This window comes from Ustilaginoidea virens, chromosome 1 (genome assembly GCF_000687475.1).
Source record: "Ustilaginoidea virens chromosome 1, complete sequence".
Lineage (NCBI taxonomy): Eukaryota > Fungi > Ascomycota > Sordariomycetes > Hypocreales > Clavicipitaceae > Ustilaginoidea > Ustilaginoidea virens.
In genome coordinates this window covers 4,076,561-4,091,067 of record NC_057316.1, presented here as the reverse complement: position 1 = coordinate 4,091,067, position 14,507 = coordinate 4,076,561, and the positions used below count along the sequence as shown (strand labels likewise).

At 53.8% G+C, this 14,507-nt stretch overlaps 3 protein-coding genes across 3 annotated transcripts; all 3 read left to right on the top strand.

Moving 5' to 3' along the window:
• Positions 1-3,443: 3,443 nt before the first annotated feature.
• On the top strand, positions 3,444-4,289 carry UV8b_00900 (uncharacterized protein; the record flags this gene model as incomplete). Its single annotated transcript, XM_043138398.1, has 1 exon — positions 3,444-4,289. The coding sequence occupies one exon, from the start codon at positions 3,444-3,446 to the stop codon at positions 4,287-4,289; it is 846 nt and encodes a 281-aa protein (XP_042994332.1).
• Positions 4,290-7,225: 2,936 nt separating this feature from the next.
• UV8b_00899 (uncharacterized protein) lies at positions 7,226-8,404 on the top strand (the record flags this gene model as incomplete). Its single annotated transcript, XM_043138397.1, has 1 exon — positions 7,226-8,404. The coding sequence occupies one exon, from the start codon at positions 7,226-7,228 to the stop codon at positions 8,402-8,404; it is 1,179 nt and encodes a 392-aa protein (XP_042994331.1).
• A 1,085-nt stretch (positions 8,405-9,489) lies between these two features.
• UV8b_00898 (uncharacterized protein) lies at positions 9,490-14,373 on the top strand (the record flags this gene model as incomplete). Its single annotated transcript, XM_043138396.1, has 4 exons — positions 9,490-9,703; positions 9,779-12,303; positions 12,348-12,541; positions 12,594-14,373. The coding sequence occupies 4 exons, from the start codon at positions 9,490-9,492 to the stop codon at positions 14,371-14,373; spliced, it is 4,713 nt and encodes a 1,570-aa protein (XP_042994330.1).
• Between the last annotated feature and the right edge of the window lie 134 nt (positions 14,374-14,507).

Sequence of the window (14,507 nt, the reverse complement as noted above, 5' to 3'; positions counted from 1 at the left end):
AGTTCAACCAGGCTGGCATCTTTTCCATGGGCATATCCGCCAGCCGTTGTTCGTCGGCACGCGCGCAGTCTCATATTCTTGATGGGCCATGGGCGCCAAAGATCGACAAGCGACGGCGACAACCCGCAAAGCAGTGGTAAAAGAATTGGGCCGGGACAAAAAAAAAAAAATTCAAATGACGTGCCCATGTACCGGGTTTCGTGCCGTGGTACGGAGTAAGGAGTAGACTTACTCAATAGACCAGGCATGATCTAGATCAATCATCAATGTGCTGGCCCCGTTTTAGCCTATGACTTACTACATAACTCGGAAATGATGGCACAAACGCCCACTTGGCAACGGCCCGTACAAATCGACCAGGGGACGGTTCAGCATTCGAACCGGCCAGAGAGTTCCACTTATTACAACCCTGTCGCTGGCAAGCCGGCAAGCCGGCATTGCATTCAGCTGCCGCCTCGTTGCCGAGACGAGCCTGTCCACGTCTGTCCACGTCTGTCCACGTCTGTCCCACCGACACCGAATCGACCAAATATCATTCATTCACTTGGTTTTGGTCAAATCTGACCAAGCCACATGATGAAGACTTTTCTGCTTTGCTTCTCTTCTCGCCTTGCTCTTTCTCTTGTTACTTTACTCGTTTATTCTTATTTATCAGTTTTTTCATCTTGGCCCTTTGGGACCCCTGCTGTCTAGCCACATGGTTTTCATCAGTTTTGGAATGTGACAGGTCCGTCACCTATAAAAAAGAATTTAAAAAAAAGGGGGGGGAAGGGGGAGGGGGAAACGAAAAAAGAAAAAAAAGGGAATACAAAAAAAAGAAAGAAAGAAAACGTGTCATTAACGAGAGGCACGTTGTGCACAATATTCCCCATACTCGGTATACCTTGGGGTCCTGGGGGAGAGCAGAGCAACTCCGTCCTCTGCACGGAGCGCTCCCTTGATTTTTCAAGGACTAGTTTTTACCTTGATTCCTCCTTAACTTTCGCCGGAACTTTCCGCCGAATATGGCGTGCTATGTGCTGGGAAGTTCCGGAACACGAGACTAGTGTCTTTGAACGGACTTGGCCCTCGAGTCACGTACAACTCAAACCACGGTTTCGAAGATACGCACCAGTCGGAAGACTTTGTCTGGAAACAGGATGCTGCTTATGTTTGACCATGTCAAGTTGTTGGTATGGTGAAGCAAAGCGCCCGCCAAGGTAAAGCTCGGATCTCTCGAATCTCCCAGTCATGTGCCACCACAGCCATCTTGTCTTGACGACGGTTGCTTGTTGATGAGCACCTCACCTAGATGGAGGGGAGGTTGACGAATCCAGAATATTCATAGGGGACATACGGACGTGCAAGCACTTGGCTTTGATGATTGATTTTGTCGGGAGGGCTGGATCCTGGATTTCTGCATCAAGGAACGGCACCGAAACTCGGGTTTCAGATCATCCGATGGGACCGAGGGTACAGGTCAACCGACCTGTGTCCCCCCCTTGTCATCCGACCCCCCCCATAATAACTTAACTGACCTGACCATTGCTGTGGGCTATACTCTTAATATAATTGGTTTATTAGGGAATAGTGGGTCAGGTCACTTTATATAGAAAACTATATAGAGAAGTACTTTCTCTGATATTTTACTAGGTTTTTAGGTAGGGGTACCTAGTAAAAGAAATTAAAGAAGTCACTTTATATAGAAAATAATATGGGAAAGTACTTTCTCTACTATTTTTTAGGTTCTATAGTAGGGGTACCTTAGGTAGTAAAAGAAGTTAAAGAAGTCACTTTCTATAGAAACATATATATAAAGGTACTTCTCTTTCTATCCCTAATACCTAGATACTAGGTACTTAGTAGAAATATAAGAAGTCACTTTATATAGAAAAATATATATAAAGGTACTTTACTTTTTCTACGTACAGTACCTAAGGACCTAGGTACCTACCTAATAAAAGAAAAGAAGTCGCTTTCTATAGAAAAATCTATATAAAGGTACTTTATTTACTTTTAATATTAGGTTCTTAGGTAGGGATACCTAGTAAAAATATAAGGGAAGTCACTCACCATAGAAAAATATATATAAAGATACTTATAGTCTAGTGGCTACTATAGATTAAAGGATCTACTACTATTTATTAGCGTATCTCTATATTAGGAAAGAGCATTGGTCAGGTCTGTTAAGTTATTATGGGGGGGTCGAATGACTAGGGGGGGGCATAGGTCGGTTGATATGTAGTCTCCCTGCCCCCAACTCTGCCGTTTCACGTTGGGGTGGGACCTGCGACTGCAATCGCATGCAATAATCCGATTGGTTGTCGGACCGGAGGTAGGGCCTCGCATGGCTTACTCCACTGAACGGACTTTTCTTTCTGGGTACCTACCTAGGTACCTACCTAGGAGGTAGGTACCTAAGGTAAGGTAGGAGTTGGCCTGCTGGGTTTTTACACCCCACCCCCACCTTCCTCCCCCACGGTTTCGACTTTCAGGAATCAGAATTGTCCGCTTGATTTTGCTTGGCCTCGATGCCTGTAGCCCATCATCTGGGCCATGTATGATCTGGCGGGCTTGGCTTCATCTAAAATTATGGAGACACGTACTACAGACCACGTGTTTTGACTTGGTCAAATCCGCGCGCCTAGCAACGGTACGAAGGCGGTCTGGACTGTAGGTCCGGTCCGTCTGGTCGTCGCGACTAACTTACCCAAGGCATGTATGTACCTTAGTTACCCAATGTTAAGGTAGGTACCTACTGGAAATTGGACGGTGATGCGGCGGCGGAACCTTGGGTGCCCACCGGGCTTCCGTCGGGTTGCAAAGTACATATGTATGTAGCGTCTGGCAGCGCCGATGGTTAGCGGCTGACCGGTTCAGCATCAGGGCGAAGGCACTGGGGTGACTGTGTCCGGACAGCCGAGGCAAAAAGCCGCCCCGGACCCGCCTGCCCAAAGGGGTGGGGTGGGGATAAGGGTTTATCATTCAGTCATTCATTTCATTCCTTGGTGGCTAGTTGCCGACTGCTTTGCCGAAACGCTAATAGACGTGGATGGGTACCTACGTCAGTTCTTTCAGCATTCCCGCATTCCCACACTCCCACATTCCCAAGGTAGAAGCTCCTGCAAAACCACCAAACCTAACGTGCTACATTGTACATGCTACATTCCCGCAGGTAGATCTTGTCCGTCGTAAGGATTTGCTCCATGAGGCAAGAGTGGGGCCGGCGCCTGATCGAGGGGGGGCAGTAGCAGGATCCGAACGAAGCTTCTTAACATCTCACCACATTTCTTCGAGGGCCAAAAGAAAAAAATTTTCTTTCTTCGCCGCCCCCTTGCAAGGAAACGAGAACCACCCGGCCGGGTTACACGAGACTATCGGCAAGTGGCAGCCATCGAGCGTCTCGGCTGTCAACCCCCCCCTCCCCCCCCCCTCCCCTCCCCCCTCCCCCCTCCCCCTGGAACATGGCGACAGCAGCGGCCCCATGGCGCGATGCCTTCACTTCGGACCTGGAATCGATGAAATCGCCCACCTTCACACTGAGCTCTCTCCACAGGGCATCGTCGCCGTCATCCCCCCAGACGCCCCAGTTCCTCCCGAGAGCTCGCACAGTCGTCTACCGTGGCATGTGGGCTTCGCTCCAGCCCAACAGCAAGAACAAGAACCCAGCCCCTCTCAACCCCAGCCACACGTATGAAACCGACCTGCCGACCTGCACCACGGACGTGCGCATGGAAAAAGTCGGCGAGATGTTGGACTCGCAAGGCACCGGCAGAAGCAGCAGCGGCGGCGGCAAGGCGTCGGCGTCGGCGTCGGCGTCGTCCCGCGTTGGCGGCCCCATCGAGGCAGTCTTCTGGGTCCCCGACCGTATGACCCAGTGGCGCCTCAGGGGCCACGTCTGCATGGTCGGCCCGGACATCGACTCCGACCGCGACGTCTCCGTGAGGGAGCATCTCGCGCCGTATATGCGCCCGGTGAGAGGCAACGTCGCGTCGTGGAGCTGGAGCAGAGAGCTCACGGCCCATTTCGGGAACCTGAGCCCGCTGATGAGAGGCTCCTTTCGAAACCCCCCTCCGGGCACACCGCTCTCTTCGCCGGCGGGCTGTTTCGACGGGCTCGGCCTGGGTCAGGAGGTCGACGACTTGGACGACGACGTGGCCAGGAAGAACTTCAGGGTCCTGATCATTGTGCCGGCCGAGGTGGACAAGGTCGACTTGTCCGACGCCAAGAAGGGACGACGGTGGAACTATCTCCTCGAGAGGACTGTTGGCGGGGACGAGGTATGGAAAGTGACCGAGCTTTGGCCGTGAGATGTCTGCTCCTGCCAGCAGCGCTGTACGTTCCCCCCCACCTCCCTTTTTTTTTTTTTTTTTTTTTTTTTTTTTTTTTTTTTTCTTGCCCGTTGATGCAAAGCTCGGCAGTTGTAACTGTCACGATCCCGAGTGGCCCAAGGAAGATTTATTCAAACAAACACCGCGTGTCTCGTGTGAGTCGAGCCATCCATCAGCCTTGCAATTTAGCAACCCGCCGATATCAAGGAGGAAGAGCCCGACGAGCAACTTGGCGCACCTTTTCATCCAAGAAAGACAAAAAGGACAGAAATGATAAAGACTTCCGATTCCGTCCTCCCCAAGGTATTCTGGCAATTGGACAAGGCAAGAACTATTGATAAGGCGATCCCGTACTAATCAACACACGGTAAAGGTAGGCGAGTCGCAAATCACGCCCATAGCCACGCGTCACGTTAAATGCAGAAGCCGCACATTGATGAACCTCTGGCTATTCTGCAACAGTACCTTGAACTGCAATATTGTAGTTCGCAAACGTCAAACCTTCCTACTTGCTTGTTGGGGTCTTTGCCTCCGAGAAGGCTGTTGAGGTTGCCACAATCGCTGAAGCTGTTACCGATGGTCCTGCATCCTCGTGAGCACCCTACTACGACCGATGCAGCGTTTCAGAACACAATGCCGTTAACCCGAGTGTATGGAAAACGTGTTTACAAAAAAAAAAGTGTCCCTTTGGAAGACTCATTTTTCAATGTCGTCTGAGTTACCCCCCGAAGGGCTGAATAAGCTGGCAAGGCACATTGGCAAGATGCAAAGAATGGGTGCTGCAGACGACACGTTCTCTCGGTGGGTCAAAGTCGCGTGAATAACGCCAGGATGCATAAACGAGGCCGCTGTTTCGAATTCCGCCTTGCCTGGTTACTGTGTTGTGCGAAAAGAGAGACCAAGCATTCTATGGTTCTTGGGGTTAAGAGATTTGGCACTCGAGCGCGGAATTCATGCTTTTTTTTTTTTTTTTTTTTTTTTTACCTGCTCAACGCCGTTCTGCCGACGCCATTCTGCCAACGCCATTCTACTTCATAAAAAATACTTAGCAATATACTAGATTTTACTCGTATGAAGTATCGTTGCCTGTATCCTTCGTCTCTCGGCTTTTCCAAAAGGCTGGCGCCTTGTTCTGTCGGGGAAAGGCTTGGAATACGGCCCCGGCAATAATAAGCTTTCCTTGGCCATGGAATTCCTCCGCTTTCCTGGCCACACAAGGCGTGTTTGCAAAGCCCCAAGGAGAAAAGCCGCCTCGCTTCCGAAATTTTTCGTAGAGCGTCAGGTCCAGGATGTTATGTTGTGCGGTGCAAGGAAACACCCAAGCAAACATGCCGGTGGAGACGAGGGCGCGCGACCATTTTCGGGACTACGATGGACCCCAAAGTAGTACTGTAACTAACTCTGAACCATGTCGAGGACGATGCAATTGATTGACACTTGCCCGCCCACGGAGGTGTGTGATTTGGCGGCTGAATCGGCAGACTGCGCTGCACTTCACGTCCGTCCGTCCGTCCGTCCGTCCGTACATATCGCCGACCCTTTCAGATCGGCAAAAAATTCTTGTTCTGATCAGCTTTAGCCACGGGGCTTGGGTAAAAATGTTTGCGAGGTCTTAGCAGACATGTGGGGTTCAGGAATCAAACCGGATTATTCAACTTGATGTTTTGCGTCATGCCGATTTGACCAAGACCCAGGCTGGGATTGACCGACCTCATTCTTCTTCTTCAGTTGGATTGAATCCATTTCAAACCAGCCGCTCACGAGGGACACGGCCGCACAGTGCGTAGCTCAACAGCACTGTGCGCGGCAACCAGACTTGCATGGCTGCATGCACTGACTTGCCACGAGCCCACTTCCAAGATCCAACCTAGAGGGCCAGCAACCAAGGGCCAAGTGAAATCTCGCGCCATGCAGGGGGAACCGCGTGGCAAGTCTGACGATCGATCAACTCTACCGAGTACGGAGTACGGAGTATGGGGCACTCCGTTCTCCGTCGTCGTCCTACGCAATGCGTACTATGTACCCAAGGTAGGTACCTAAGGTAGGAGATAAGGTAGTGAAGTGTTGAAGTACCGTACCGTGCCTTACCTCGTACCTCGTACCTCGTACCTTGGGTACCTTACCTCGTACCTCCTAACGTGATGCTCGTAAATCATGACAGAGAAACGTTATCCACAGATCACCTGCTAATGACAGCCATTGCGACCAAACCAAGTCAGTTTCCAGTCGCCGTGGTTCTTCAAGTGGCCATGTCGTGAATCCTCCACTTTTTAGTCAAGCACCTGCCACCGAGCGAAGTGGGTGTACGGGGACGAGACTTAGTCAAGTCTCCTTGTAGGAGTCAGGCCATCTTCAGCCTCAGTATCCGTCCAATCAGTCCCCTCCAATCCTTCCATCTCCACATGCCCACGAGAATGAGGAGGAGGAGGAGAAGTGAATCTTCTTGCTCTCCCACCGAACCCAACGACATCTTCGTCTTCAACATTCCCACTTTTGACGGCCATCCCCGGGGACAAGAGACCGTTCTTCTTTCTCTTCTTTTCGGGTTCCCTTTTTCCTGTGGCCGGCACCTGCCGCTCTTACAAAACTTAGTTCGCTCAATCCCAACGGCTTCTCCGTCTTGTTGCCTTGGACCCAATCTAGGACCCGATCTAGGACCCGATCTAGGACCCGATCTCGGACCTGGACCACGGATCGGCATCAAATATCTTCGCCTGTCGAGATCGAAACAGTCTTTTTTTTTTTTTTTATTTTATTTTATTTTTTTATTTTTTTTGTATCATCGTCCAATCTCGGCATTCCTCGCAGGCTCGCCGCACCGCCTCCGGCCTTCAAAGCCTGGCGCTGCTACCCTTCTCCGTTCCGATTGCACGACAAACGATTCCATCTAGGGAAGCAGACTTTCACAACATGCCATGGATGCCCTCAGAGGTCTGGCCGAGAACATCCCCGACTGGCAGCAGCGTCTGCAACATCTTGCTGGGCAGATAGACCGCAGGCAGGTCCAGCTCGCCACCCTGGCCAACGCTGATGTCATTTCCGACTTGCCCTGGATCGAGAGCATCACTCGGGCGCTTCAACTAGATGATGATGGGCTTGTGGACCCCAATGTCCCGGACCATATCCCAACGAATCATGAGTCGCCTTGGACGACTCTCCCGGTGCTCTCCGAGTATGTTCAGGTAGAACTCGCATCATTGCCAATTCCTGGCAGCGGGAGTCGTGAGGCAGAACTCCATCAAAAGGCCCTGGAGGCTGCAATTGCTCACTCACGCGCTCTGGCCCAGAAGAGAAAGAAGAAAATGGCGGCCGGCTCCATCGTGTCTGCTGAAGGTGTGCCTCCGAGATACATCACTCACGATCTTATCATTGTGTACTACGATAGTTATGTGCAGAGTTTTTTCGATGAAATGGTCAAATTCATCTCGTCAAGCAGGAATCTCATGCGCAAGGCCAGAATGGCAGCCAAAGTTGCCCAGATCAAGCGCATGGCCGAAATCGAGATTGCAAACGATGCCAAACGGTCCAGCGACGAAAGATTTGCAGTGGATGCCCTTCCGTCCTTGAGATATATGAGTTCCCGCTATCTGGGCCCCAGAACCAACGGACAGCCGAGCTTGGAGAAGAAGTCGTCTTACGGCCGTGGTGAACCTCTGGACATGTACGACTCACTGGACAAAATATTGGATCTTGTGCAGAGCACGTGTGAACATGGGGCACACCAGTTTTTGAGAGACGCAAACTGTTTCGATGATATCAGGAAGATCCAGGTCCTTCTCGTGGAGGCACTGCAAGCATCCAGAAAGGAGCTTCATCGAGCGGAGCGGGACGACTCTGGACCTGTCGAGGAAGCTGAGGAGACGGAGGATGCACGCGTGTTTCGCCCGGCTAGCGTGAGACGAGACGTGGCTTCCGAGCCTCAAGACGAGACGATCGTGGAAAAGGAGCAACGCTCGACCACGGACTTGTCACCGACCAAGCAGCGCGGAGGCACGCCAGAAGTTGACTCGGAGCCGGATGATGAACGATTCGTCAGTGAGCTTCCCCGAATGCAGTATCAATCCACTCTATTAATGCGCAGCAAAGCTTGCTGAAGAGAGCGACCACCTCGATTCGTGCCGGCCTGTTCCTTGTCTCCCCCCCTTCCCCCCCCTCTCTCCTCCTTTCCTTTCTCTTGCATCCAGTTCACAAGGACAAGGAGAAATGGCTTCGCTGCAACGATGAGCAAATCGCGGGTTGCATTTTCACGGGGCATTCGATAACGGCAATGATTTGGAGCGTATTGCATCCGAGGAAACCCTTGATTTTTGGGCTAACTTGAAGTCCGAGTGGCCAGGGCTGAATTTTTTTTTTCTTTTCTTTTCTTCTTTTTTTTCTTCTTTCCTTTGCCCGTTACTTACCTTGCATGTACAGTGGAATCTGGAGGCCCGTCCATTGCATTTTGTGAATGTGTGGTGAGAAGCCGGGGTGAATCGCTATTTCTTGGCCTAGTTCTAGTGCTTTTGTCTCGCTCCAACGCTATTACAGAGTTGATGCAGCTGCCAAGTATTCCATGTGAGTACTGCTTGAGAGTAAGATTGAGTTTGCCATGTCCATCTTAAGCCCAGTCGTCCCCAGGTGGCCGTGAACTTCCATCATCACCCCCAGAACGAGCCCACCGTTAACGAGTCGACGGCCCTTCCTAGACACGAGACGGACGTGTGGTCGTGCTGCCCCACCCAGCCACCCACAGGCCCCACTCGGGGTGGGCAGCGACCTCGTTTGTCTGTTTGTCTCCGTCGATCCGTCGAGGTGACCATTTCTTCGATGACATGCTCGCAGAAACGACTCGATCCCTGCATGCCCTTGCTCACGCCCATGCCCATGCCCATGCCTATGCCCATGTCCATCCACCATCAGTCGTTGGTGCTAGGACTTTCTTGCACACGCCAGGCAAACGATTTAAAATCCGTGCTTGTCCAAGAGAAGAAGCCTCGGTTTGAATCGATCCTGTCTTGTTGGCCTGCGAAATCGAAGAGGCTCATCTCCCCAGGCGTGAGACGGCGAAGATGACGACGAGCTGCCCGTCACGGCCACGACGATAGTTTCAGGTCGCCGCTCGCAGTGAGTGGTCGATATCAGTGACAAGAATCAAAGCAACCGGAACCAAAATTCCCGCCGCGTAAAACTGCCTGCGAGGATGGGCCAAGGCTTCTCGTTGGCGACGCCGTCGGCCGGCTCAGCTGGCATCCATGTTCCGCAGCTGCACGATGTGCAGTACGAACGCAGCATCGGCAACGCGCGCTTCATGAAGAGCATCCGAGGTCGTCATGAGCACGGCGTCGTCCTGGTAAAGGTCCTGCTTAAGCCATATGCCGAAGTCAACCTTGAACAGTACAAGAAGAAAATCCTGGGTGAGCAGCAGCACCAGTTGGTTGGCCCGAGAATAACAAAGCCCAAGACGGTCTATTCTGACTCGTGACTTGCAGAGGAGCGGAAAGCCCTGGCTGACGTGCCCAACGCTCTGGCCTTCCAACGCATCATCGAGACCGAAACGAACGGGTACCTTGTTCGCCAGTTTCAGTACAGCTCACTTTACGATCGCCTGAGCACGCGTCCCTTTCTCGAGGACATCGAAAAGAAATGGCTGGCGTTCCAGCTCCTCTGCGCACTCCGAGACTGCCATGCCCGTGACGTCTATCACGGGGACATCAAGGCGCAGAATGTGCTGGTGACGTCGTGGAACTGGCTGTACTTGACCGATTTCTCGTCAGCGTATAAACCCGTCCTGCTGCCCGACGACAACCCTGGGGATTTCTCGTACTTTTTCGACACGTCCGGTCGACGCACTTGCTACGTTGCGCCTGAGCGCTTCTACGCCTCTGGGGACGGCTCGCCAACTGGGACCAAGATGACGTGGGCCATGGATATATTCAGCGCTGGCTGCGTTATTGCGCAAATGTTTCTCGAATCCGAGATTTTCAGCCTCGCCCAGCTCTACAAGTACCGGCGGGCCGAATACGACCCCGTCATCACCCATCTGAGCGTCATCTCCGACAAGGACGTTCGGGACCTGATTGCACACATGATCCAGCTGGATCCGGAGAAGCGCTATTCTGCAGAGCAATACCTTGAATTTTGGAAAGGAAAAATCTTTCCGAGCTACTTCTACAGCTTTCTGCACCAGTACATGGAGCTTATTACCGATCCAACCTCTGGCAACAGTCCCATGTCGAGCTGTCAGAAGAATATGGGCGAATCCGATGACAGGATTGACCGCGTCTTTTACGACTTTGACAAGATTTCCTATTTCCTGGGCTACCGATCAGGCAAGAGACTGCCACGCCAGTGTTCGCCAATGTCCCGACTGAGCTTGGCGCATTTTCCGGTGCGCCTGAGCATCCCCCATCACGAGCATGTGGTATCAGCAGACTTGGAGCCGCCAGAGGACGACGGTACGTTAATCTTTCTGACGCTGCTAGTCTCGTCGATGAGAACCACGGCCAGAGCATCATCTAGAGTCCGGGCTTGCGATATCCTCCTGGCCTTTTCCGAGCGGTTGACGGATGAAGCAAAACTGGACAGAGTGCTGCCGTATCTCATGACGCTGCTCAAGAAGGAGGAGACGGATGTGGTCATAGTCGCAGCCATCAGAACGATTACACAACTCCTTCAACTCGTCCGTATGCCGACGCCCATCAACTCTCACATCATGGTCGAGTATGTCCTGCCTCGTCTGGAAATTGCGCTAGGGTCGAGGTCGCGCGCAGCTAGCTCTCTGGTGCGAGCCACTTATGCCTCGTGTATCGGGAGTCTCGCATCGACCTCCCTACGGTTTTTGGAAATCGCGTCTAGCTTACGAGCCGACCGATCTGTGCCCATTGCGGATCCGGAAGTCGAGCCTGGCGCGGAGGCCGAGGCCAACTTCGAAAGCGTGTTTGATAATGCCGGGCGCGAATTATTCGAAATACTAGAGAGCCATACGAAACAGCTGGTTGAGGATGCCGATGTCCATGTTCGCCGGGCTTTCCTGGCCTCCGTGCCGGAGCTTTGCTTGTTCTTCCAGGAGCAGTCCAATGACGTCCTGCTTACCCATCTGAATACCTATCTGAACGACCGTGACTGGACCCTCAAATGCGCCTTCTTTGATACTGTCGTCGGCATCGCCGCCTTTATCGGCAGCACCAGCTTGGAAGAGTTCATGCTGCCGCTCATGGTTCAGACCTTGGCCGATGCCGAAGAGTCTGTGGTGCAGGCAGCACTGCACTCGCTCGCACAACTTGCCGGCCTTGGCCTCTTGTCTCGGCCCAGGATTTGGGATCTCGTGGACCTCGTCGGGCGGTTCACCATGCATCCAAACATATGGATACGCGAGGCCGCTGCCGAGTTCCTAGCCCAATCCGTCGCCTTTCTCGACCCGGCCGACGTGCGGTGCATACTTCTCCCCCTGGTAGCTCCTTACTTCAAAATAGCAACTCTGGTTGAGCTGGACGAACTCGGCATGCTGGATTCGTTGAAGAAGCCACTGACCAGAGCCGTGTTCGAACAGGCCGTCACATGGGCAAGTCAGGCCGACAAGGGTTCCTTTTGGAAACCGTTGCAAAAGATGCAATCTTTGGCCTTTGGACCGTCAGGCACCCGTGCTTCCAAAGATCTCAAAGTCAGTTCAATGAGCAGGATTGCGCGAAGCGAAGAAGACGAGCAATGGCTGTCCAAGCTGAGAAAGCTTGGTCTCGAGGCAGACGACGAGCTAAAGCTGTTGGCTCTCGGTGAACATATTTGGAGACTCGGTAAAGCCAAGTCCAAAGCTGGCGACTCTGCAGCCGCGACCGCAACCCCAGGCGTCCAGAACGGTCTGATTTCGCTGAAAGAGCTTGGGGTTACACCGCAAACCGTGTTTTTCAACGACGCACCGCTTCGCGATCCGAGCATGACCCCCGACCTTGATTCGCCGGCCGAGCCGTACACCATTGCAGATGCTTTACTGGATGCGGCCATGACTATAGACGACGACGTGAGCAGGAGAAGGAAGGCATTACCAAGTTCCCACAAGAACAGGGCACAGAGCGCCGGAGCACAGCCATCGGCATCGGCATCGGCATCGGCATCGGCATCGGCATCGGCATCGGCATCGGCATCGGCATCGGCATCGGCATCGGCATCGGCATCGGCATCGGCATCGGCATCGGCTTCGGCTTCGGCATCGGCTTCGGCTTCGGCTTCGGCAGCGCGGAAACTCTTGTTACCAGAAGGTAGCTCACGGGCTAGCTCGCGGCATTCGAGAAAAGAGTTTGTTGACTGTAGAGCCGCTGGTGGAACCGTTGCGAACGATGACGTGTTCCCGCACGACGGACCTTACTCATCAAGGAGGAAAGCCATGCGCCATCAATCAAGCGTGTTGAGTCTCCTCGACAGGAAGGACGGGAACAAGTCAGCAGCCGAGACCAGCACCAGTGACACCAACGCATTTGGGGAGGTAAAGGGGCCGTTTGCTCAAAACGCACCCATCATCTCCGTGACGCCTACGCGCGAGAACCAAGAAGGCGGGCCAGGCCCCAAGCCAGCTAGGCACACCTACGAAGGAAGAGATCCCAGCATCCAACGAATGCTGGATCAAATGTATGTTGACAACTTCCCCCGAGACATCCTGGAGTTCGGGCCCATGGTGCAGCCTATAGCAAGAAGCAAGGCCCGAGCGGTCAGCGCGCAGTCTGGAGAGGAACATTGGAGACCGGAAGGCCGTTGGATAGCCACGTTTGGCGAGCACAAGGGGCCCATCAACAGAATTGTTGCGTCTCCCGACCACGTCTTCTTCATCACGGGCGGTAACGACGGCTGCGTCCGGGTCTGGGATACGGCAAGACTGGAGCGGAACATAAGCCACCGGTCTAGACAGACGCACAAGCATGCCGACGGGGCCAGAGTGCTGGCCTTGTGCTTCGTGGAGAATTCGCACTGCTTTGTCAGCTGCGCGTCGGATGGGAGCGTGCATGTCGTCAAGGTGGACGCTGTTTCCACCAGCGGGGTCGTTCGGTACGGCAAACTGCGGCTCGTGCGAGAGCACGCACTTGCAGAGGGGGAGTTTGCCGTCTGGTGCGAGCATTTCAGGCAGGAAAGCAACTCGGTGTTGCTAGTGGCCACGAACCGGTGCAGGATTCTCGGAATCGAGCTGCGAACCATGGCGGCCCTGTACTCGTTGGACAACCCGGTGCATCACGGTGCCCCCACCTGCTTCTGCCTGGACAGGAAGAGAAACTGGTTATGCGTCGGCACGTCGCACGGAGCTGTGGACCTGTGGGACTTGCGCTTCAAGATGAGGTTGCGCGGATGGGGCGTGCCGGGAAAGGGCGCCATCTACCGCATGTGCATCCATCCCACCAAGGGTCGCGGGAAGTGGATATGCATCTCTGGCGGCACGGGCCAAGGCGAGGTGACGGTATGGGACCTGGAGAAAACCACGTGTCGGGAAATCTATCGCGCGAGCGGCAACGGCAGGGACGGCCAGGGGGGGGGGTACAGCGCGTGGGACGTGGACGAAGACGAAGACTACAAGAAGGCCGAGGGCATGCTTGGCCGCTTTGCCACCAACTTGGAGAGCAGCGAAGCCAGCAACGCGGACCGCGGCGTGCGAGCCATGGTGGCCGGCACAGGCACTGCCGAAGGCTCTCGCGACGTGCGCCACGCATTCATCATCACGGGCGGGTCAGACAAGAAGCTGCGTTTCTGGGACATCTCGCGCATCGAGATGTCGCGCGTCTTTAGCGGCCTGGCCTGGGACGAGCAGCAGCCGACGTACTCTGCGACGCATCCCACCACGGCCTTGGCGTTGAGCGTGGAGAAGGCCCACGGGCACGCCTCGTCGGCGTCCGGCAGCGACCAGGCGGGCGGCGGCAGAACAGGAGGAGGGTCATCCAGGGGGAAAGGCCCCAGCGGAAGGGCGCCCAGGTCGACGGTGGTTTCGTTGCAGCAGCAGCGCCTGCTGCAGTCGCACCTGGATGCTATTCTGGACGTGGCGGTGCTGGAGTATCCGTACACGATGAGCGTGAGTGTTGATCGGTCCGGGTCGGTGTTTGTGTTTCAGTAGTGGCGGATGCCGCAAACCAAGGGGAGCAGTCACCAGTGTGTCTTTTCTTTCTTTTCTTTTCTTTTCTTTTCTGTGAAAAAACAAAGCCGAGGAAACCACTGCCGAGAAAACTACTGCCGAGTATGGTTGACGGC